Source organism: Pholcus phalangioides, unplaced genomic scaffold (assembly GCF_987345545.1).
Source record: "Pholcus phalangioides strain wild (caught in Gottingen) unplaced genomic scaffold, Ppha-v1.0 ptg000004l_1, whole genome shotgun sequence".
Classification (NCBI taxonomy): Eukaryota; Metazoa; Arthropoda; class Arachnida; order Araneae; family Pholcidae; genus Pholcus; species Pholcus phalangioides.
This window is the reverse complement of record NW_028301597.1, coordinates 14,415,413-14,440,958: the sequence shown is the minus strand read 5'-3', so window position 1 is coordinate 14,440,958 and position 25,546 is coordinate 14,415,413. Positions and strand designations below refer to the sequence as shown.

General features: G+C 34.3%; 2 protein-coding genes across 2 annotated transcripts in view; one reads left to right on the top strand and one right to left on the bottom strand.

Annotated features, from left to right (window-relative positions):
* LOC149086586 (uncharacterized) overlaps positions 1 to 22,410 on the bottom strand; it is a 42,774-nt gene extending 20,364 nt beyond the window's left edge. The window contains exons 1-7 of the mRNA XM_089230952.1: positions 22,297 to 22,410; positions 20,325 to 20,404; positions 16,674 to 16,839; positions 13,389 to 13,593; positions 9,865 to 10,237; positions 9,037 to 9,278; positions 6,274 to 6,418 (exon numbers count right to left, since the gene is read on the bottom strand). Coding sequence (XP_089087078.1) covers positions 6,274 to 6,418; positions 9,037 to 9,278; positions 9,865 to 10,237; positions 13,389 to 13,593; positions 16,674 to 16,839; positions 20,325 to 20,350 — 1,157 coding nt within the window. The 5' untranslated portion in view covers positions 20,351 to 20,404; positions 22,297 to 22,410. The remainder of the gene's footprint in view (positions 1 to 6,273; positions 6,419 to 9,036; positions 9,279 to 9,864; positions 10,238 to 13,388; positions 13,594 to 16,673; positions 16,840 to 20,324; positions 20,405 to 22,296) is intronic.
* A 502-nt stretch (positions 22,411 to 22,912) lies between these two features.
* On the top strand, positions 22,913 to 25,350 carry LOC149086585 (uncharacterized). The gene has a single exon (XM_089230949.1). It carries the CDS (start codon positions 23,039 to 23,041, stop codon positions 24,689 to 24,691), a length of 1,653 nt encoding a protein of 550 aa, XP_089087075.1. The 5' UTR covers positions 22,913 to 23,038; the 3' UTR covers positions 24,692 to 25,350.
* The last annotated feature ends 196 nt before the right edge of the window (positions 25,351 to 25,546 follow it).

Genomic DNA, 25,546 nt, shown 5'->3' with positions numbered 1-25,546 from the left:
TTGTTATTTTGAAAATTTTCACCTTCAAAACGGATGTATATATATTTTTGTTTTATGACCTGATTTCTCATGAAACATCTCTCAGAATACTAATAACAATGGCATCATGGTTTTTGTTCCATTTGCATGGGTGGAAAATGAAAATCTGATTTTTGTAGCAGAAAATATTATTTTCACAGCAGCAAAAATGTTGTGTTTTAGCAGCATTTATCAGTTTTGTAGCACTTTTTAAAATTCTGACAGTTAATAAAATAAAAAGTTTTTATATACATATAGGCGGTAGCGTACACAGGATTACTTTTTACTTCAGAAAACAGTGTTACCTCAACTCAGAAGGGGGTGTCCCCTCCCCCCAACAAGGTACAAATGCATAGGAATTTCCTCTAGAAGAAATTTTTTTTTTTTTTTTAAATCATAAAAAAATTTTGAGAGACTGCTTGATATTTATATACATATTTTTTCATTCTCTACAATATCAACAAATGAGAGGCTAACATATGGCATTACAGATTTCCGAAACAATTTGAAAATGATTGTTTTTAGATTTAGCTTGTAGACCTGGTAATCACTAATTTAAAAAAATCACAACTGGAGAGACTTGGAACACTCATTAAAAAAGTAATTATTTTTCTTGTTTTTAACGCTCATGAAAGTCTAAATTGTGCTTTTGTTCTCTTCAATTTCAAGCATTTTTGAACGTTTGATCTTGCTTTATTTACCAGAATTTATCCATCTCATATTTAAAATGATAAGTGTTTCTTTTTGAGTTTGCTCTTGATCATTACCTTAGTTTGATTCAACATACTTTGAGATGACTTCTTTTCCTGAGTCATTCTTAGAATATTTATTTGAAATTCTCAGAAATTTAAATATAATGATTAAAAACTATAGAATTAAATTATTTTTGACTTAAACTATAGAAATAAAACTATGGAATAATGATTAAACTATTAGAAATTTAATAGAATGATTCTATTTCCATAACAAATTCAATCCGAGTTGTTTTGTTGTTGACATCTGTTTTCACTACCTATTTTTCACTGATTTATGATTGCTCCATGTATTTTATTTTCCAGCATCTTCAACAGATTTCCAGTCTCTCGTTTTGCTTAAATTTTTCTATTATTAATTTTTTACTATTCATTCTCTTGATATGCCATTTATCGGCATGTTTAGTGTTCAATGGAAAATGGTTTCCAGTTGCACATTAATTAAAATATTACTTCGTCTAGACCAGTGATTCCCAACGTGGGCATTAACGCCACCTTGGAGGCAATGGAATGTTACGGGGGGGGGGGGTTAGATTGCATTGGGAGGCGATGGGAGAAAAAAATTTCTGAAGAAGGGGCGATGGGACAAGGTTTAGACCATAGTTTTTCCAAACCTTTTCTGTCCCATTGCCCTCTTCTTCAAAAAATATTTTCTTCCATCGCCCCCAATGCAATCTAACCTATAGAATTCTATGTTACTTTACCCATAGCTTCTACTGCCCCCCCCCCCCCACCAGAACATTCCATCGCCAACGGGGGCATTAACGCCCACGTTGGGAATCACTGGTCTAGACCATGGGTGTACTTGGTTTCAAAGGAACGAAAAGAGACAAGGTCTAACCCATAGTTTCCCAACCTTTTTTGTCGAACCGCCCCCTTCTTCAGAAATTTTTTCTCCCATCGCCCCCAACACAATCGAACCCATAGATCCCATGTTATACCCGTAGCTTCTACTGCCCCCTGGAACATTCCATCGCCCACGTTGGGAATCACTGGTCTAGACCATAGTTTCCCAACCTTTTCTGTCCCATATCACCCTCTTCAAAAAAAAATTTCTCCCATCGTCCCCCAATGCAATCTAGCCCATAGGATTCTATGTTATACCTGTAGTTTCTACAGCCGCCCCAGAACATTCCATCGCCCACAGTGGGAATAACTGGTCTAGACCATGGGTGTGCTTGGTTTCAAAGAAATGAAAAGATAATTCATGTAAGTGTTGCGCTTGTTATGTGTTTGCCATCTATCTTCCAAATCAAAAATGAGAGTGAAAATGAAATTTTTTCTGCAAATTTCAAACTATGACTGTGTTGGATGGAATAATTTTTATAAACCATTGTAATTTCTGATTCATTTTATCTAGCTGGAACAAAACTCAGATAGTATACAATAAATATGTGTAGGTTTATGAAGTATGTGAATATAAAGCCCAGGATAAGAGCTTTAATGACTAAACTACCTATGTTATCTCTCACCATATTGCTCGTATACAAATCTGTGAGTTCTTCCCCCCCCCCCCAGATAATTTTACTCATGCAGCTTATACAAATACAAATACAAATACAACGCCACAACAGGCAAATTGCCCAACGAGGTGGCTGACTTAAGAACATCATGGATCCCCGAGCCCCTACCTACTACACCCCACATGCACCCCCCCCCCGGAACCCCCCAACGAATCGGTACATGCGGGAATGTGCGTGTACGTGTAGTGCAACCTGACGTAAAGTTTGTTTCTGTGTAATGCTTGTTATGTGTAGTGCTGTCATCTGCCCCCAATTTTACTAACTATGAGTGAAGTGTTATGGTTGAATGATTTACCGTTGTAGGACTGTTGCTCTCTGTGGCGAGACTTTTTAACGGGGAGATCAGCTCGCATTTGCGCCTTGAAGTTGGGAACCACAGAAAACCAACTTCAGCCGACCACGGTAACTTTTCTGACACCTCTCGCTTAAAACTCATAAACTACTACTATCAGTAGGATAAATCTAACCTGTCTCACGACGGTCTAAATATACCAGAGAGGCACCAAAATGATGTCTTGTACAGGTGAGAATTTTGTCTCAAGCCTTCCCTGCTCCTTCACATGATTGCACAGGGGCTATTATATATATTTTTTAATAAAAGGATGTGAAAAATTGTGACTCGGGTGTGCATAGAAAATAATGACCTCGGCAAACCACATTCTTAGATGTGGGAGCCCCTATATCTGTCGGTATAACTGCTCTATCTCAAAGCATTGTTTCTCCTTATTTCCCAGACACCCTGCTCTATCTCAAAGCTTGATTGGGATGACCGTTAAAAAAAGACAGGTCAGGATGATTTATTACATAGGTTTGTTAGATCTCGTATTTTATGATACAGACCAATGTTTCTCATAATATTCAGATCTTGGAATGGGCGAATGCCGTCCTCTGGAACTGTGTCTGTTTTGGAATTGAATATAAACTGTAGATCCCAATACAATAGCCCTGGTATGCAGAATATGATAATGATGTGACAAAAATGGTCACTGTAGCGGTGAGGGATGCTAGCTTGTTACCTTATTATTTTCATTATCAGAGTGTCTACCACATGCCCATAGAAAAGTTATGTGAATTTTTGTTGGCCTCTGCTTGTCTGCCTAAATAAGCTTTGCTGGAATCTTACATCAAATACCTTTCAAACCAACCACGACCATGGTCTACACAAAGTAATTTTAATTAATGCGCAACTGGAAACCATTTTCCATTGAACACTAAACCATGCTGGTGAATGGCATAAAAGGAAATGGCATATCAAAAGAATGAATAGTAGAAAATTAATAATAGAAAGTTGGAAGCAAAACAAGAGACTGAAAATCTTTTAAAGATGCTGGAAAATAAAATACAGGGTGATTATAAAAAAAACTATCCCGACATATGGGCCCCTAACTATCATACCATTCACAGAAATTGAATTAAATTTTGGCATAAGGTATTTTGATGTATGCGCTCAAGAATGATATGGAAAACAACAGTGTCACTCTAACAGTTACGGTTACAGTGAGAAAATTTCGAAAATATCAAATGGCAACACCAAGTTTATTGTATTAGAATGTGATCTCCATTGTGAAAAACCCTAAATAGCGTTCGAACGGCAACTGTAGCATGAAAATCACCGACGGTAGATAGGCTAAAAGTGAGGACAACCAATAAGAACAGAAAAGCAGCATAAAATAAAGCATTTTATTGTGTTTCACAAATTTTCCACATGACCTTGTGGAGGACTAATCAGGCTGGGATCTCAGCCGAAGAAACGGTGTGACGAATGAAACGAACATTAATGCTCTGGTGCACGGCAAAGTCCTTTTTACTTTTTCCTTGCCTAGCTCCGGGGATTTTCGTGCTACAGGTGCCATTCCAACGCTATTTAGTGTTTTTCAGTATGGAGATCGCATTCCAATACAAAAAACTTGGTGTTGCCGTTTGATATTTTCGAAATTTTCTCACTGTAACCGTAACTGTTAGAGTGACACTGTTGTTTTCCATATCATTCTTGAGCGCATACCTCAAAATACCTTATGCCAAAATTTCATTCAGTTTCTGTGAATGGTATGATAGTTAGGGGCCCATATGTCGGGATAGTTTTTTTATAATCACCCCGTACATAGAGCAATCACAAATCTGTTAAAAATAGGGAGTGAAAGCAGATGTACTCGGATTGAATTTTTTTGAAAATGAATCAAATGGGTTGACTTTTTTTTCGAAAAAATAGTTGGAAACAGCGATTGAAGGGTTTTTGTTGTTGTTTTGTGGATGAGCTGCAATTTGCATAGTATGATCCCATGTCTGAAAATTTTGTTTTTGGTGCAAGATGGTGCAGAATTGAAGAATTTTGGCATTTTTGTAGCAGAATGTAACAAATGAGGGGAAATTGTCAAAATTGTAGCAGAATGTAACAGACGTCTGAAATTGTAGCAGTTTGTAGCAACTGTAGCAGATTTTCCACTCCTGCGCTTTGATCAAAGGCACATCTATTTAAAATTTTACGGGAGTTCCAGTAACGTGACAATTTTCTAGACTCCTTCCCCTAAATACCCATGTTTTATAGCAAATACGTGTAATTTTCCCTTATTTCCCATCTTTCTAGCAATTGAATTACCTGAAAATTTCAGGTTCTCCCCCCTAACACATATGAGAACTCTATCCATGGTTTTCCACTTTTTGTCTATCTAATAACAGCAGCACTTGTGAGTAAATAAAGGAGATACATTTTAGTCTTCCGAACTTATTTGTCGCATCCCCCACCCCCTAAAATAAGTTCTATGTGTTACCCTTATAATGCCAACCTGCAGGATCCCATACTGTAGCTTCTATCCTTCTCTGATTTTTAATGCATCCCGACGGGAGATCAGGGCCTGACCTTGACTTGATGGGGGCCCTGGGCAAAAGTGGTATATTGGGGGACCCCCTTCCTCGACTGTGGTTGAAGAGATTTGGTACATCAGTGAATACAATACATGTTGTTTGTACACAGATCAAAAAAAATATGCACTATTTTAAATAAGAAATGTAATGAAAAATTCTCTGTGAAATATCTTAAATGCTTTTTTCGCACTCTCCTATGCGCAAAATCATTGATAATGTCATCAAAATCTAATTTCTGAGTTATCTCAGCTGCAATACACAATAAAGCTAAAGAGATGGCAGTTTTCTTGTAAAAGACTTGAGCAAACTGATAATTTTATCCTTTTTAATAAGAATGATCTTTCTTCTTATTAAAACGATAATTTTAACTTTGAACAGTTTGCTATTTGGTGATGTTGTCACTGATGATTAAATGCTGCCTCAACATTTGGAGAGAAACGTCTCTTCTAAACCTCTAGAATAGGTTATAATACCTGGCACTGCCAGGGTTTTCTTCAATTACTACGAGGATTGAAAAAACGACAAACCATTATATATAATACTGGCAGCATTAAAGTGGCAAAGCATTGTAAAGACATATTCATGTCTGAAACGCATTGCTAGGGAACCATGGTAACCAAAGTAGGCATTCTGAAAGTGATTGTTGAGGCCCAGGAACCATTGTTGCCCATTTTGGGCATTTGTGAACAGCTCTGACGAACTTTTAAAGTAGCCTATCGTTCAAGTCGGGTCCTGTTTGGTATATATGCAAAATTTGGTTCCGATCGATCTAAAATTGTAGATTTATATAGAGAACACATACACAGAAAATCAATTTTATGTATATAGATTTGGGGGCCATAATAAGGCCAGCTGATAATAACTGGGGGTGGTAAAGTAGTAACCAATAATAAGAACTCAAGCTGCTGCATATTTTCATATTTTTCAGGAAAACCACAAATTTCGGTTTTAGACCCTTTTTGTGTGATTAAAAATTTTTTGAAATGCAAAGTTATGAAAGTATGTATAATATTGATCAAAAGAGCATAAGAATGCATATAACTTCACTCGTACAGTATTATAATCAGCAGTTTTATTAATACTGCTGTCAGTATTTTATAAAACACTGTACCACATACCCTGAATCATTGTCTCTTGTTGGTGAGAGAAAAGGGTTCACAAGCAAATTTTTCCTTTCTTCTTTTTTTTCCACAACAAACAAATTTTCATCCTCTTTGGTGATGGCAACACCAAAATCTAGCTCTTCAAACAATGAAACTCCAACTTTGAATGAATAAAAAAATTCAGATCAGTTTTATGTATAATGAAAATTGAAATGAATCATTCATACCATAATTTCCAGCTGGCTAATATAGTTTAAAAGTTAATTTTTGACTCTTGAAGCTAATTCAAAGCTGCAGCCTATTTCATTTTTTTCCCCTCAAACATAGTTCTCTTTGAGTATTGACAAACTTTTAATGAATAACGACTGCAACAGAAAAATGTTGTCAGTGGACAGATAGTCATCTCAAACACTGTTTGCTAATGATTTAAAGATCAAAACATCATCTGGTATTTTATATGCACCTGCAGTAGACTTTATACCTGGTCTCCTATTTGAAAAAATCTCTCCGCAGAGAGCAAGTAGACCTTCAACATGGCATAATACGAAAATTAGCACATCTGCTATTGTCACTTCAAAGTATGGAAAACTGATAACAGCACCACTAGAAAAAAGAAACGTACACAACCCTGCATTATTAGCATTATTAGGATTGCATGTTCCAGCATGCTCCAATTCATTAGAGAAATTCTCCAGAAGAATGTTTATGAGTTGCATATACAACTAAATAGCAGTAATAGTAGACTTCCAGAATCTACTATATTACTACTATTAATTAAATTAATCAAACTATGTGAATAATTTCAAGGAAAAATAAAAATTTGTCTCCATGAACTTGATAAGAGTTAGGAGCCTTAACTTGACTGCTTTGCTTAAAGGTTTTCTTATTTTTCCAGAGACACATGACGTCTATGACAGGGTTGGGTTTTGACACGACATGACAAGCATCTAAAACTGGTTTAAACTGTCAAAAACCTAAATGAATGCTTTTGGATAATGTTTTGAACACAATAGGTATATAACATGATGAAGACACCTTTTTGCATATTACAATACTTTATTTTTAAACACTGATTTATTGCAATAATTAAAACAAATACCAATTATAGTTTGCAATTTTGAATTTTTTCTAGAACAGATAATACATAATTTTATGGTTCATTTTATCTAAACTATTGATTATCTTTGTTCAATTTACTAAGTCAAATAGAGCTGTTTATTCAAAATATGTGTGATAAGAGGTTTTGACCTCAGAAACACAGTATTGTAACAGTGAAAAACTTATTGTCAATATTGTCAAATAGTTTTTATCTTAGTTATTAAATAAAAAACACTTTCAGTAAATTAAAGTGTATTATATTTTAATTGCTGTGATAAAATATATATTTCAATATTTTAAATTTTCTGATCTGCCTAAAATTTTATTCTATATTGAAAGTTTTCATGCAGCATCAATACACTAATTAAACTAATTTATTCTCACCTAAAAATTTCTTAGCTTAGGTTGTATAAATTCAGATGAAGTTTTAAAGAGTATTTTCAGTCAAAGCAGAGCTGGCAGGACTTAATATACCAAAAGCATTGTTTTGCACATTTAAATACAGCTTCAATTAGAAAAACATTGCACTATATAGATGCCAGTAAATATGTCGTATCATAGTCAAACTTATTCTTACTTTTGCACTAAGAATACGTTACAGGAGTTTCTTAAGCACTATATGTAAGCCAGAACTCTAAATTAAAAGACATTTTAAAGTCCTACAATTTAGTACTTTAATTGCTAGTATATTTTACTGTTATGCACAATAAAGATATTCTTTTAAATATCACAGTGATTATCTAGATGATTTAATAATAACAGAAATCAACATTACATATCTGACATTTTTAAACACCTATTTGTTATGAATAGAGTACAGCACGTGGTTTATATCAATGCACATATATAAGCAGTTGAAGAAATTTTAGAACGTCGAGAATCATCCAGATATTTTTGCTGAGGTGAACTCGGAAAGAAAAGTCACCACGTCTCTGCCGGGACTCGAACTCAGGCCCTCTTGCAGGTCATGTCTCCATCTACACCACTGGAGACATGACCCTGCCTTCCTTATTTCACTCACTGTGGCATGAGGCGCTGAAGTAGAGGCATTAGTAACCTCTCTTAAGAGTTCACCTCAGCAAAAATATCCGGAAAATAACTGTTTTCTTGATATCTTGGGCTAAGAAAAAGCCATCTATCTCACTATGTGCAAAGCCAGTCAAATTTGTAGGTATCTCCTTATGTGATGTCAGCTCATTTCTCTATCTTGATACACACATATGGAAAAGACAAGCTCCTAGAATGTCTAGACCGGTCATTTTGTTGCTAAGAGTCTTACACTAAAAGAATGTGTGCAATTAAAACATTCACACACACAATTCTAGGCTCCTTTTTTTATGCACTTCCTCTTAGCTCCACCTTTCATTTTACATGAAATAGTTCAAAAACCTTCTGAAAGAGAAGTGTAGGTACATCAGAAGAAGAGCTTTTAAGGAACTTCTTCTACTAATTAGGATTGAGTTAGCTATTTCAATGGTAATTGGCTGAAAAATTCAGTTCACAAAGTGGCTATGTTACGTTTGCATGCACATCCATATCAACTAAAATGTTTATTAGCTGAATCCATATTCGTAAGCCAAGGTAGAAATATTGCAAAAAGAAAAATTGTTAGCCAAAAAATTTGTAAGCAATCGCATCACTATGCAGAGAATGAACTAAAAAAAATTCTTTTTTTTTTACCTTTCTTATTTTTGCTAATGACCACTTCACTGGATAAATTAAGATTATTTATCTCTTCAGAATCAATGGAAATTTCTTTTCTATCTACTGAGGGATTATCCGGAATCAAACTATTTTTTTCATTTTGAGGCTTAGCTCTGTTTTCTTTTCCGATGCTCTTTATTTCTTCACTTCCCAAGTGCTTCGAAGGGGCAGAAGTGAAAAGTTTTTTGCTGTCATCAAATGGATCATTTTCAGCTTTCCTATGGGAAAAAGAAGACAATAGAGAGACCATATAGACAAAATACATGACAGTTAACATCTCTTTCAGTAGATCTTTCTTATGTAAAGTACCAATGATAAATAAATTAGATTCATCTCTTGGCTAACATGTGTTCATATAACTTACGAATCTGCATATGCAAACTTCATTCACCAATAAAGAAATCTTAAAAGAAGAATCTTAAATCTTCTTAGTATATGGTTATAGGTCGTTTTCTTTAGCAAATATTTTTTATTTGTCTACTCTCATTTATATGTCACCTATATTTCTTTTTAAAAAAAATTGGTTTTTATAAAACATCTGTATTTATTCCAACTTCTAAGAAAGAAAGCTGCAGATAATCCACACCAAGAGATATTCTGATTTTTTTAAACATAAAATCCTCGCTCAGATATTACACAGAAAATTACAGTTCTTTTATTCTATGTAGATACATTGTATTGTTTCATGATTTTTATATTAATATTGCAGGTATGAATATTGTTGAGATGCAAAAAATTACTCTAAATTAAGATATAGAATAAATGAAAAGATACAAAAATAAAGTATTGCTTTAGCTAACCTACCTGTCAGAACCAAAGTGTTTTTCTTCCTTGTTTATAAATTTAGGAACTTTTTTTGCCTCCTCAAAAAGATCTAAATCCTCATCATGATCTAAATATTTATCTTTTCCACCCATAGGGAAGAGAGCAGAATCTGTATTCAAAATGTTATTAACTGAAGTCAAAGCAGTTTCTGGCTTACTTGATTTTCTCATTTTCATTTTTGGGAAGAGCTCAGATATGTTTGCATCCTCTAAGTTTTCACCTGAACTATCAACTTTATTTGAACAGCTTTTTTTACTGATTTTATTTTTGTCATCCAAGCTTGTATCGATACTAGTCAAAGCTACCTCTTCAGATAAAACTGGTGTTCTTTGAGATTTCAATTTATCAATACCTAAAAATGTGAAAGTCCAAAAACATCACAAAATAAATACACTACTCAGCACATTCAGTTAGTTTTCAATAAATAAGAAATGACAGAATTGCTGGTTTGGTATACAAAAACTGTTTGTTTTGTTTAAGAATGAGAGTAGCTGATTATGAATGAACTATATAAACTTGCTAACCCCTGTGGCTCTCATCAAGACTATGACACTTTTCTACAGGTTGTAGAGAAGCGGACAAAATGATAGTATGTGTCTGTTAACGTCAGATGCTTAGATCAAAACAAAAATGAAAAAATGAGCTGGTGAAATTGAAGCACTTATTTCAAAAACCCCATAAGTGCAGAATTTCTAATTTTGAGATATTCAAGAAAAACCTTCTAACTTAAATAAACAGCACATATTTTTTACAAAAAAATTCCTGAATGTGAAGGATGGTTCTGGGCATAAAATGGAAACGTGATATATTCATTAAAGTTCGGGGAGGGGGAATGAAAAAATCACCAGCCTCTGCAGTTATGGGGTTTCTGCAATAAAATAAATTTACAATACTGTTTTACTATTTTTATGATATTAATAAGTTTAGTTAGGGGTAAAAATGAAAAATGTTGGCTTTTTTACTAACACTGGATTTTATTTTGATCAATTACATATTTTGTAGAAATAAAATAATCATATGTAATGTCTTTATATATATGCGTGCAGAATAGTGTCAGAATCTCTTATCTTATTTCAACTTCAGACGTCGGCCCACTCAAAATCATGTTTAGAATTCAGCATACTGTGTCATATTCAGCAAGCTTTCACAGATTTTTTTTTTAAATGTAGAATACAAACCTATGAAAGTGGGATCTGACTTCCCTACATGCACAACACAATCAATCAATGAAATTGGAAGGATAAAGCAGGGGCTTTTGTAGTTGAGGGGTCAGGAGGGCAAGTGATCTTTCATAAAGAAAATGTTGACATAGTCAAGCCATTAACAATTGTCTTGGCCTTCACTTTTTCTGTGGTAAACCATGGCTGAAGACAAAGTGTTCGTACATAGTTATTTTAAATGGGACTCTTTTCTCCTTTCGAATGCTCCTTCCTGATGTTTCATCAGAGTTGACGGTTTTCTTGTATGAATATGGTCACCACTTTTCAAAGATACTTATCTTGGATGTTTACTTTCTACACATTGAATGTAGAAATTATTCGAAATTTCACTCAGAACTTCTTTGCTGCCAAGTCTGAAACACTTAGAGGAACATTTGCAATTGATTATGTCAAGAAGAGTTTTTGAGTGATAGTCTTAAATTTGTAAGTGGCATATTCTTTGCCATAAACTTGTGATTTGTATATTATATTATGTTTGTACGTGCCTGAATTAACAATGCCCTTTCTCCTTTTCTTCAGAGTTTCCACATCTGATTATGATTCACTAGATACTTTTTTTCAAACTTTGAAAACAGATAACAGAAAATAATCACTATAACCCTCAAAACAAACTTTCAAACAAAATAATTAAAAATGACCCTTTTTATATCGCATAAACCAGCCAGTGATGTCAGTGCAACAAGTTTTTAGTGCAAAAATCCCCCAAGTGATGTCGCTTGCGGGGGTTCTGCAAACAAATATTTCAAGGGTGTAAATGGGGGCATGCAGAAAGTTTTTTCTGTGGGTTCCTACACCAAACAAAGCATCAATTAATTCACTCATTTTTAAATTTTTTGTCAGTTATGGGTTTCCAAAATAAGTGCTTCAATTATCTTCCACCTATAATCTCAATCTTCCTGATATAGAAGACAATTACAAGCAGATTATCTTTATTTCACCTCAACAAAGCATCTACCTTGTTAAACCTAAAGCATCTACCTCGACCATACAATCTTGTGATACTGCTTGTTAATCTTGTACATTTTACTCATTTTTAAACTTTTAAAAATAAAAAAAAAGATTGGAAAATCAAAAACATTCTATTTTTTGTTTGGTTTATTGTTTAGTAGTTTAATGAGGGCAAAGCTTCACCTATCTTGTATTTTTAATTATGCTAATTTTTTTTAAGCTTTGAACAAACTTCATAAATAAAAAATTTTCAATGCAATATCACACAACATTTCTGGAAAAATCTGCATCATTTTGGGTATTTCAGTTCTTGGTATGTCATGTATGCATTGATGTCATTATAGCATTTAATTAGTATACTACATATATTCACATGTGTTAATTTCTGATGGTCTACCAAATGAATTAGAAGAGAATTTGACTTTTACAGATCTCTCTTTTATATCCAAATTTCTTCTGTCAATTTTCAAAAATGTCATTGATGCTGAATATATATGAAAACCTTTAAAATGCAGACAATTCATTGAATTTATGTGTTTCAGATTGATTGAAAGTTAATTTCCCATGATGAGAAAGAACAAATAATCATTACATATGATTATACCTCTGTACCTGATGGTTTTGTAACTCGTCAAATTCAATACTTGTCACAATTTGGTGAGAACTGAAAGTCTCCACTCATGCTCAGAACTCATCACCCCATTTACAAGAAGCCACTAAGAAATGGATGGATACCTAGTAACTAGGGTTGGTCTGCCTAATTGATTAATCAGGTTGGTTAATCTACCAATTATTAATCAGTTAAAAATTTTGAGTTAATCAACTTGACCCATTCAATTAAAATTATCATTAAAAGCTGATTTACATTTATAATTTATTTTGATTTATTTGATAAAACCGATTAGATGTCTTGAATTATGTTCCTATACATAACATTTCAGGTATGAGACGATATATAAATACAGTACTACGTTTAATATGAATGGTTAGCACTTGAAAATTTCATTAAAATTCAATTAATCAATCTATTAATAAATAAAAAAATTTGAGTAGCCAGTTAAAAATTTTAAAAGATTCTCTCAGCCCTACTAGTAAACTTGAGTGGGACATAGGTTTATGGCTGATTCTGAATAACTATTCTTTCATGCCTTCCACGGGAAGTTTAGAGCACCAACTGGTTGGTGTGGAGACTTTCTGTTACAGCATCCTCCTATATGCAATTTATATCAACATCTTCTTCTTCCCCCCCCCCCTTTTTAAGTTGATACATACAATAGAATTTTTTTATGCACAAGCAAAGCTCAAATGAAAACAAAGTTAAATATATGTAATTACCTATAAAATTTGAGAAAATTGTTGATTGACATATTACTTTGTGCTTTGATATGTGTCGCATAAATTCATCAAGTATAGCCCGTTTATCTTCTGTGCTAAACTTTGAAGCTTCCCGTCCTTTCGGAATTATTGGAATTGAAATATCTTTAAACTTTTTTTCCACTTTCTCATAGAAATCTTCAATTTCTCTGTAAGCTCTTTGAATCTGTTTTCATGAGACGAGAGAGAAAACTAAAAGATGGCAAATAAACTGCAACAGATTTTTATTTCACTATAATGTAATTATACCAACATCTATAGATGTCTAAAGGCATCTATTGGCCAACTTTCAAATTTGCTTGTTATGGCCCTGAATTTGTATGCTAAAACAGGTGTTGAAAAATTATTAAAAAGAAAATAACTTGGTCACACTTAACATTTAACAATATTGTGTGAAACTAAAAATAAGAGCAAGAAATAAGGCTACTCCAATTAATTCATTAATTTTAAACCCGCAAGAACTCACAGTGAGCCTTATACAGACCAGGGGGTATACCACCTTCCGATTCTTTTAATAACCAATCATATATACATAACAATTGATTCATAAGCACATTAAGAATCGAGCACCTGTCAAATTCGTAGACATGCAAATTAGATATATGTCACCAGATGGTATTATTTTTTATTGCTATAAAAAGTAGTTATAGTTTGATGTTTTTTCAATGCATGTCAATCACTGCATGTTATATGATCTTGCTATTTTTACGTGATGTCAATTATAATGATCGAGTATTGTGAATCATTTTGCTACAGCAATAAATTGGCTTTCATTAGAATTAAGGTACTGCCGTTTTGTAATTGAGAAGGACTCAATAGTGTTGTACAAAGATTGTATACTGTCTATGATACTGACTTCACTGTAGAGAAAATCTCAGAAGCGTTATTGTTTGAAAACAGTCGTTTGAGTTTATCAAAGTATGACAAAAACAAGGAAATCAGAAAATATAATGATTAATCAAAATGATGTTATTGAAAGCAGGAAACCTAAATCTTTATTGCAGAAAGTATCAAAATAAAAAAATTTCTATTTATTTTTTAATCTCAAAAACATTTTTAAAAAAAATTAAAATTTCGAACGAAAATGCCTTAATATGTCAGAATCAATTTCTGTTAATGTCTGATATTTGAAGGGTAAAAACTCAAAATTTCTCTTTCAGAAATTCATTGCGACCCACCCTCCAAGCCATACATGGTAAACCCTTGACCCATGGGCAAAACATGGCCCTGAAAGATAACCTGATGTGGCTTGCCCCTACTCAAACCTAATTTTGTAAAAATGACAGCTGTGACTAAGCGCACATTTACAATCACTTAAATGACCCATGGCACAATTCCAGAGCATTTAAGTGGCCCATGGCATATTTTCAGATTACAGAAGTAGGCCTCAACAATCACTTTCACATACAAAGATCACCTAAATAACCCACAACACATTTACAGAACACTTAAACGATCCGTGACACATTTAGAGATCCCTTGAGTGACATGTGGCGCAGTTTCAGAGCACTTAAGCGGCCCCCAGTGGGGTTCTACATCACTAAAATTACCCACAAAACATTTCAAGATTACTTAAGTGATCTGTGGTATAATTACGGATCACTTGAGTGATGTGTAGCAAAGTTCCAGAGCACTTAAGCGGCCCGGAAACATTTCCAGAGCACATGAACAAGAACATCCATGAAACATTTAGAGATCACTAAAGTGGCTCTGTAGGGGACTTATCAATAGGTAGAATATTAGTTCAGGTGCCCAATAACTATCGAAAGGTTTTTTTTCGTTTTTGGCTCATCAAATAAGATGCCATTAAGAATATTTCATATCTTCATAAAGGTTCGTTGATGACGTAAACATCATCCAAACCCCCCTCGTCATCAAAAGTCAGCAAATCGGAAACCCCTCCTCCTTCGATGCTGACGTAATACTTGTATGACCCCTTATTCGGCAGTAAAAATATCTGTAAAATATTTTTTTCATTTTTTTAAATATGATCATAAATATGAATTAAAAAAAACTTCTATTAAAAAAAAGAATTTATGTCATCTCGCATGGAAGCAAAAAATTGTCTATTAAGAATCAAGAAGTGGAGCCACTCGATTCTTAAATATGGAAGGAAAATTATTTTTAGTTAGGAACATGGTAGCAAAATTCTCTCTTGATTCTTAACTAAAGATCAAATCCGCAGTTAAGAATCAGAAACTGGTACACACCCTGGTCACTTATGAGGAACCCCCCTTTAAAGTGAAATGCATGATTCAACTCAACTATTTCACCCTCAATTTTATGAGTATTTTTTTGAATATTTCACCCTACACCTTTAAAAAGAAAAACTTGTTTTATAAGTCACACAGTCTCAGTGAGAGTATCTGTGTTTCATGTTAATACATGTTTGATTGTTACTTGTGAAGTCGAAATGGCTTATAATCTAAGTTTCTCAAACTTTTCATTCCATCTCCCATTTTTCAAAATTTTGTTATTCTCATTGACTTTCCATTCTAGCCAACTGATAGGATCCCAGACTAAACCCCAAGTTCCCCTCGATTCCCCCCCCCCCCCAGGGAGCAATATTGCGCCCATTTTGGGAAACACTGATCTAATTTATGAAGAAATATCTTAAAATGATTATAGATGACTACCAAATATATAGTGCTAGCTATAATACCAGGCATTATTGAAGTAGCAAACCATTGTAAAGGCATATAAATGTGGGCTATAAAACCCGCCGTGCCCGGGTTTTCTTCAAACTTTACTGGGAGGATAGAAAAAGTGACAAACCATTATAAAGGCATAAGCTATTATGCATAATACTGGCAGCATTAAAAAAGTGACAAACCATTATAAAGGCATCTGCATGTCCAAAACGCATTGCTTGGGAACCACGGTAACCAAAGTAAACATTTCGAAAGAGATTTGAGGAAGAGAAACCATTGTTGCCCTACAGTTTTTCACCCATTTCAGGCATTTGTCCAGGTATGACAAACTTTTAAAGTAGCCTATTGTTCAAGTCAGGTCCCGTTTGATATATATGCAAAATTTGACGACGATCTATCTAAAATTTTAGATTTGTATAGAGAACATATACACACACCGAAAATCAATTTTATATATAGATATATACACCACTGTATACATACAGTATTAAAATTTTAAATTGAATGCACAATAAACCATGGAGCTAGAATTTTACAAGTTGATCCTCTTTGAAGTTGAACATAAGTATAATTATACAAAAAGTTTATTACTCACAGTATAACGAACTACATCATTTTCTTTGTGAAACTGGCTCTTGTAAATAGGCAATTTGGTTAAAACTAAAATTTCATATTCAATAGATGTTCCTCCAAGAGGTGCTTCAATTTCACGAACGCTTGGAACACTTACGTCTAATCCAGTATCTGGATTTTTTAAAGACCTATAAAAAATAATTATTTGATTTCTTTACATAATTTTTAACTTAAGAACATATGTGAAACAATAAACACAAAAATGTGTATTTATTAGCCTGGGGCCACTGGACATTTACCATCATTTTTCATTTTTTTAAGCAATACATTCACTATAGAAAAGCCTGCCAAAGATCCCAACTTGGGGGGGGGGGACTGCTCCAGCATGGTGGGGGGGAATGGCTGGTATAGAAAATGATTTGCTTGAAATCTACTCTGGCAAGTTTGAAAAGTATTTATAAATGATTAAAAGAGTGCCTAATAATCTGAAACTAAGCACAATGCACATCATAAAGTTGCATTTCATTATTTCATTGTGCCATGCTATTTTTCCTTGTTTTGAGTCAGTCCGTCCCCATTCCATATTATCCGACACACACATTTTATTTCATATTATACTACTAATAATTTTTTTTATACTTTTTTTTTCTCAGACATGTATTCATTTTTCAATATCATCATGCATTTGCCGATTTCCATAATATTTGCATTTTCTATTTATATAAAATTTAACCTTACTATAGCATACCCAGCTTATAACGAATGCCCAGACATAGCAAATGAAATTTTTATACCTCCCCATACAATATGTTATTAGATCGGATATAATAAACCAAATTTTTGGTCTCTTAAAATTAAATATGAGTTTCTAAATCTGTTGTCTTAATCTACGGGTAAATATCTCAGTTTTTTAAAACTGGAACTCTTACACGTGTTGTGAAACAATGGGGTGGGTGGACTGGATGCATCGATTATAAGTGGAAGACACTAATCACACAAGGAAACGCACGTCCTTCATCATCACAGTTTTTATTTACATTAACCATTCTACTTAACATGTTGCCAAGAGGTCAACTACAATACTCTTCATGGTTTTTGGCGTAACGAGCCATTATAAAAGCTTCACTTTTATATTGTAACACTCCTCCTTGCAAAGCATGACGAAAGGAAAAATAACATTGATGCACTTCATCCTCCTTGCCTGTGACTGGTTTGCTGTTGCTGGACTTAATAGTTTTTGACTCATTCTCTTCCTTCTCATCGTCTTCGGCACCGCTACCAACATCAGACTCATCCTTCAACTTTGCTTAGTGACCATCACCGCGTTTTTGGACAGCCTAACTTCATCCTCTTCTTTCTCTGCACTACCATTTCTTCATCCTTTCTCTTTTTTTGTCTGCCGCCCTACGGCCTTTCGCTTCTGTAACTTCGATTCGTAACCTGAATCCAAACCGGTGCCATCATCACTGTCCTCCTCCTCATGTTCGAAACCTTTTTGCTCATCATCTTTAGCTTTTGCCATCGCCACCTTCTGCTCGTGATTTTTCTGACTGGCTTTCATGTCGACAGTACCATCCTTGTCGGAGTCATCGCCTTGGTTGCTTTCCTTGGCAGCTGCTTTAGCGTGTCTCTCACGCCTTTTCCGACTAGAGTTATCATCGTTATCTGTCGTCTTCTTAGCTGATCTAGCTGCCCGACAACGTTTCCTGATTGCTGGTTGGTCTTCAATGGCAGCGTCACTCTCCTTGCCAACTTTTTTCAATAGCCACTTTTTCTGCTATTTCCTTTATAGCTGCTTTCCACATTTTTGCATCAGATGATTTCATCGTTTCATCGATTCTTTGACAGTGGTGGGAACCTCAATCCAAATATTAGCATTAAAGTGTGCTTCATTGACAGCTTTTTAAGACACTGGATTCCCATAAAAACTTGCAGGTCTTCTTAGTCTCTTGCTTCTTCTAGCATCAGGTTGTTGATTCGCAGCGACTGCAGGCTGTTTCGAATTTCCAACCGTTTGCTTTGCATGCTTCAAGTCGGCAATGCATCCCTTAGAGAGGTTTCAGGAGGTCTCACTTGTACTACTTGGTCATTTAGATTGACTATCAATTCACTTCCTTTCAATTGACAATTGCCTCTGATTATAGCCTACATTTATTAGGATAATTTTAATTTTAAAAACAATTCATATCGTACATATAAACACTCCACAATATCTAAACCTATGTTTATTTTCAGTGCCTTTTGAGTAACATTTTAATTTGAACACTTATCTAACGTGAATATCGCAATAAAAAGCCTGATGATGATTATTAGAAGAATAAGTGATGCTATTTTAAACTACCATAATTTTTTTTTTTTTTTTTAATGATACATGGATTTCAATTTATTGCAATTTAAATTGAATTCAAACAATTTAATTTAAAAAGTAATACATTATTTTGTCATCCATATAATCTTTATCTCTAGCAATGAGCAAGAAACTCAAATAAAGAAATTTAATTATAGGCTAATTCATTCAATTGCATTAAAAGTTTTTCTAATTTCAGAACATGAATTATGGGAGAAAAACTTTTAAACACACACGCAAACCAACATATCATTTCCACGTTCGGTTTGGCAATATTCCATGTTTTTGCCAACAGAAATATGTAGACCAAGCTCACCAACCTTGTACCAAACGCTTACACGCTAATGAAAACTGTGAAAATATTCAAACAAGCCAGCCAAAGATATGTGATTGATTATAAACATAAGATTAATGGTTATATTATATCTATGCAACTGATCCATAGTCGTCTTTCTTATTGGTGATTACAATAGTTAAATTTTTAAATATAATTGATATTGTAATTTTAATTGCCTTTCTGCATTGACGAAAAATAATTATTTTCAGTTAACTGCGTATACACTTTCGTTATGTTTATATTATGTTTTTTATTTCAAGTGTAAGACAAAAACATACATACAAGCTCGCGTGGAACATGTACAGTGAAGAATCGACGGTTTGACGAATTGATTCTGGTATGTAATATATAAATTGACATCATGACCTATTGACGCGGCGACAAATTTGTACCGCGGCAAATAGGAGCTGCGATAAGTTCATACCGCGACAAATTTGTACCACGTCAAATTGAGACGCAACAAATTGACCAGCTACGATGTGACACTGGACATTTATACAATGTACAGCAGATTTGATGAAGTACCAGGCTTAGTGTACATGGACTTGCTGCACCTTTTGAAAATAAATAGAACAAAGGATTATCGCAACTATATTATAATTAGCATGATGAGATTTCGCTTTTATTTTGTCATGGCAGTTCACATGGGGGAGCAGTGTGTGTGCTTTGCTCATTGTAACCAATATTTCATACTCAAATGTAACCAGTGTGGTGAATGCTTAAAAAACTGTATACAATATGTTAAGGCACTCTAGAAGCACTCTGAGGAGTCACAGCCACCATTATTTTTTCATTTAAGATAATTTTTTGCTCAAAACGTCTCATGACGCCCTTAACCAATCTCACAGCATCCTATGATGCCGCGGCTCACTGTTTGAAAACCACTAATTCAAATTTTAATCATATTCAATCATGTAAATTTATAGTAATTTCATGTAATTTTCACACATACAATATATATTGCTATAATACTACATTCAAAATCTAACCTGAGAGATTTATCAGCAACAAGCATTTTGGTGGGTCATTTACTAATCTTTCATTTCAAACTTGAATGTAAATACAGCATCTAAAAGAAAAAAGGTAAATATCTTTTTTTTTATAAAAAAAAATGACTGAATAGCGATATACACATTTGTTTCAAACAAAAACATTCCTGAAGCTTGCTTTGAGAACAGTTTTTAAAATGTGAATGCCTAATTTTATGGTATGGCTGCAATTTGCTGCTTATAAAGGGGTCATCTTGAGCATATAAATATGAATAAATACACACTGAGGAAGAAAGATATATGGGAACACATCTCATTATATAAAAAGATTTTTTTCATGAATACCATCATGTACATGAACATCACTTGTTCACCTTAGTATTGTGCATCTTTCTTGGTTATTCATGTAAACCTAGAATTTTTCAAACCAAATATCCCACAGGTACAACAAAAAAAACATTTCTACAAATTTAGAATTATGTGTGCATGTGCTTGAACAGTTTAGAAAAAATATATGCTGATATGCATCAAGGTATACGAAGTGCCATCTACACATCAAAGCTCTAATTTAATATGATAATCAAAATTGCAACTAGGAAAAGACAGGTGGGTCTGGTGCCTCAGGACGTTGGACCAGAAGGGGGTGCCGAATGTACCCTTCAACTGCTCCTTCTACACAGAGTAAAAAATTGTGTGCTTGCCTCGGTCGAATAAATTATCTAGTTGCTGCCCTTGTGATAATTGCATGATTTAAAAATACATAGCTTCAAATGAATTTAAAGGTGTCTACACATGCAACTGCAAGCTGCAGAAGCAAAATGCCAACAGAAAATACCAACACTAAACAATTGTAACTAAAACATGAAGATGGATAAGTCCTACCCCTACGTGGTAAATACCTTCACTTTCGCTTGCACAAGACTGCAGAATCAAAATTCATTCATTCTCCAAGCCACTCGTACTATCAAAATGCTTGTGCAAAATTCTCGTAGACACTCAAGCATGCTTATATAGAAAAAAAATTAAACATGCATGCTTGTCAAGCTTATGGTTATATGTGAAGCCATTAATCAATATAAATAAATTACCTTTTAGGTGAGACAGTAGAAGTAATAATAGCGACATAAGTAAATCTTCTAACAAGATCATAGTCCTCAGCTCTGTATCAATGAAGCAGGTAGTCGAAGACTTAGGCCATGCTAGAAGCTGTGAGTGTATGCGTCGTGAACCTAACCTAAAGTTTGTTTCTGTGCAATGCTTGGTATAGTGTTGCCTTCTATGTTTCAAACTATGAGTGAAGTTTAATGACTGAAAATTATACCATTGTTTCTATGTGGTGAGGCTTTTTAATAAGGATATTTTTCGGCTGACATTCATGCCTCCTAGTTTGGGATTGCAATTAAATCCAAAATATGAAGATAAGCAACAGTGATACACTTAGCAACTGCATAAAGTTCCTTCTTCAGCAGCTAACAAAAAGACAAAATGGGAAAAATCCCATATAGTTACTCGCTAATAGCCAAGTACACTATCTACCCCAAATCGCTGTTGTCTTTCTTCATATTCTGGGTTTACTTACGTTGTTATTACTATTTCCCACTGTCAATCAATGATGGATTGAAACACTCAATAATCGTGGTTCACAACTTAGTTATGAAGGCAAAACGAATTTCATGTGTCCCTGGGGTCAGGGTTTATAATATAAAAAATAAATATATATATCAATACTAAATCTTAAAAAACATTATAAAGATTCTATTTAACAGTCATTCAACATTTTCACACATGTGGATATATATTCAAAACAGGCGTAATTTCATCAGGGATTTTTTCGCTATTTTATTTGGTTGGAGGTAGTTGGTAAATTAAGTTTTAATTATGTAACAGTAAAATGTTTTATAGGAAATTTTTTTCTCATACAAATAACTATAGTATACGTTTGAGAAGCTCAATAAACATAAAGCAATGTTACTTTTTTAAAAAACATTTCAAAAGAAACGGTTGGGAATACTACTAATGAAGAATTAATGTTGAATGAACTTTTGGACGTATATATATATCAGGTAGATGGTTGTAAACAAAAATCGTCACGCCTCCATTCATTTATGATGCCAGATTGATGTAAACTGTGAGAATATTTTGACCATATGACCCGTTTTTTTTGTGGGACTTGGTTTTCCATTTTTCCAACATCTCAAAAGACAACATTCTTATTTTCAATAGAGCTTTTATTGAAATCATAGACATAAGCAATTTGCATTGTTATTGTATCTTGAATTATAAACTTTGTAGTATATTTCAAATTTTCTGTGATTAGTGATGAAATTTTTCTCATTTTTCCCTAATGTCCTGTTGTTGAGTCGCCAAAATTTGGTCAAGTGAAATTTGATATATCATTTATATTTTCGTTTTATTTGATAAATGATTCAAATGATGGAAAGATTGATTTCTCATTTTTTCTGATATTCGGTAAGTGCCTGGACACTGAGCAGTGCTGCCTGATTACAAATAAGGTCTGCACGACAAAAGTTCAAAAAAAAAAAATTCCCCCGTAGTTTGGATGTAAGGACCCAACATCTATCGTGGTCCGTTTTTCCACGCGGTCATGAGAGCTGAGCATGTAATTACAGTGTAAACAGTAAAAAAATTGAATGGTGTGATTTGAATTAATATATTTATCCAGAGCTAGTCAATCAACACACCAAGCAATTACGATGTTCGAAGGCTGGGGACTAGACTGCACGTTCGATGATGAAGATGATGATCCCATTAATGCCAACGCCGAAGACAAAAGCGTCAGCGATGATGATGCGAGGATGAGCCCTGCGTACAGCGACCGATGGAGCAGTGATGTGGAGGAACGTATGTATGGGAAAATCCACCACTCGATGAGTCTAAATTCGCATTTGCCGGACGATGATGGCGATGACAGTGGTAAGAACAACTCGTTAAATAATCGGTATTTCAACCAAACGAAGAATGTGTCGCGACGTGACTCGGTGTATGAAAATCGGAGTTTCTCGAAGAGAAGTCCTCGACCCCTACTTAATGATGGAAAATGTGATTTTTCGGGGCGTGAGACAAGGTTTGACGCTTCGATTCTGTCACGCAGACCCTCGTCGCAGAAGAAGTCGAAGGCCAACTCGCCACACAAACGTCTGAAGAAAGACAATAAAAAATACCGCAATGGTCAAGCATCTACTCCAATATCAGGTAGCAGCAAAAAACCTGACTGTAGCTCCAAAACAGAAGGTGGCAGTGGCGATGCAAGTTCTGATGATGAAGTTGTCTTTATCAGCGCTGTGGATCTCACAGAAAAGCAGAATCAAAGCTGCTCTAATGCACCTGATTTTCGAGCACGTGATCCCCGAATCAAAACACCTAAGCGTTCGTGCATGAAAAAGAATTGTGTTGTATCCATGAGTGATAGCAGTGGTGATAGCTTGGATGAAATGATATGCATTGATTCCACTGGCTCTGGAGATGATTTGATGACCAACCTAAGAAGCGATTCTGAAACATATTCGGTACATAATTATAGTTCAAGTGGTTCTGATAGCATAAATATGGCAAACACAGATAGTTCTGAAAGCAATGTGGCAAGACAATCTTGCAAATCTTGGTATATAGATGTCGAAGATAGGATGGCTAATTACTTAAATAAGAAATCCCGAAAGCGGAAGTGGGGTTCTACCTGTAAGTGGTGTAAAAGTACTGGACATAATCAATATCAATGTTCTTATAGTAGGGATACAAAGTGTTACTTGTGTGGTGGTCCACATAAGTCATCAAATTGTAGCAAAAAAGTATGTGGACTATGTTATTCTATTGGACATGACCGAACTCAGTGTTCCTATCCGATGCATTCTGTCACTTGTGGAAATTGTAAAATTGTTGGACATATGGCCCGCCGATGCCCAGACATTTGGCGCAGATATCATGTAACAACGTCACCTTCGTTCATCCAAAAAAGTCAAGGAAATCCTGAACAAGGGCCCGTCTATTGTTACAACTGTGGTATTGATGGACATTTTGGACATGAGTGTCGTATGCCAAGGCTGTGTCGTGAAAGTGTAGCATGTCTACCATATATCATTAGTTACAAAGATCCAAATAAGCTCATGAGAACACAGTCCAAGCCAGCGTCATGGGAAGGAAAGTCTTTGAGAAAGAAAATGGTCGAACAGAGAAATAAAGTTAGTAAATTTTCTAAAACCTCTAATTTCCAAAGGACACCGAAATCAGAAATGCCTCAAGAAGACAACGAATTAGTGCAATTACTCAAAGTCCATAAAAAGAGGGGTTTTAAAAAACGAAGAAAGGGTTCAGGAAACATGGGAATTTTTCTTCAGCAAACTTCTTTATAACCAATTTGTGCTATGAAGGCAGCATTTTTATAATAACTAGAATCATTTAATCAAGCTTGGAAATGATATTGTAGATTTTTCATGCAATTTGCTTCAATGAAAAATTTGTCACGGTCTGATTGAATGAAATTTAAAATAAAAGACTGCAAATTAAAATTGATGAGAATTATTGAGTTGTTTTTGTTCTATATATCTGTTGTGCGTAATAGGTAAACCAATCATTTCACATTTATTATAACGTATCAATTCTTGTTTTTGCTATATTTGTTCAGAAAAATTCACTGAGTGTTTCAGTATAATCATTTTATTTCGTTCATTACATTTTTCCAGTATGAAAAATTCCTATGGGAGAAGAACGGCAGTGTCTTCAACTCCCATCTTTTATTCAATTTTGGAAGAAGGAGAGTGGCTTATACACAAGTATTTACAGTAATAATATTGTTACCCATACATTTTTTTCACTGTAAGAGAGTTGTATTTAGCAAAAGTGCACAGAATCAAAATTTGGAGATAATCTGCATTTTTGGCAAATTCCCAACTTTAAAACACAGGTCATATGCTGAAAATTATTGTAGTTGTCATGGATGTAGCTTGAAGGGGGCACATACCCCCCCCCCCCCCTTCGTGAAAATTTCAAAAATGCTAACTTATTTTAGACAGAAAGCAAAAAAAAAAATTGACGGGTCGGACATTGATTCATGCTTGGAATTTTTATGCTTAAATATGAAGTGCCGAGATGTCTGTCCAAACTTTTATTGTAGGATCTTTGTTTTTGTCAAAATTTTCTTTATTTTTATGAAAAGGGTCATTAATTTTGTGGGAAGCGAAATAATCTAGTTATTCTATCACAAAAAA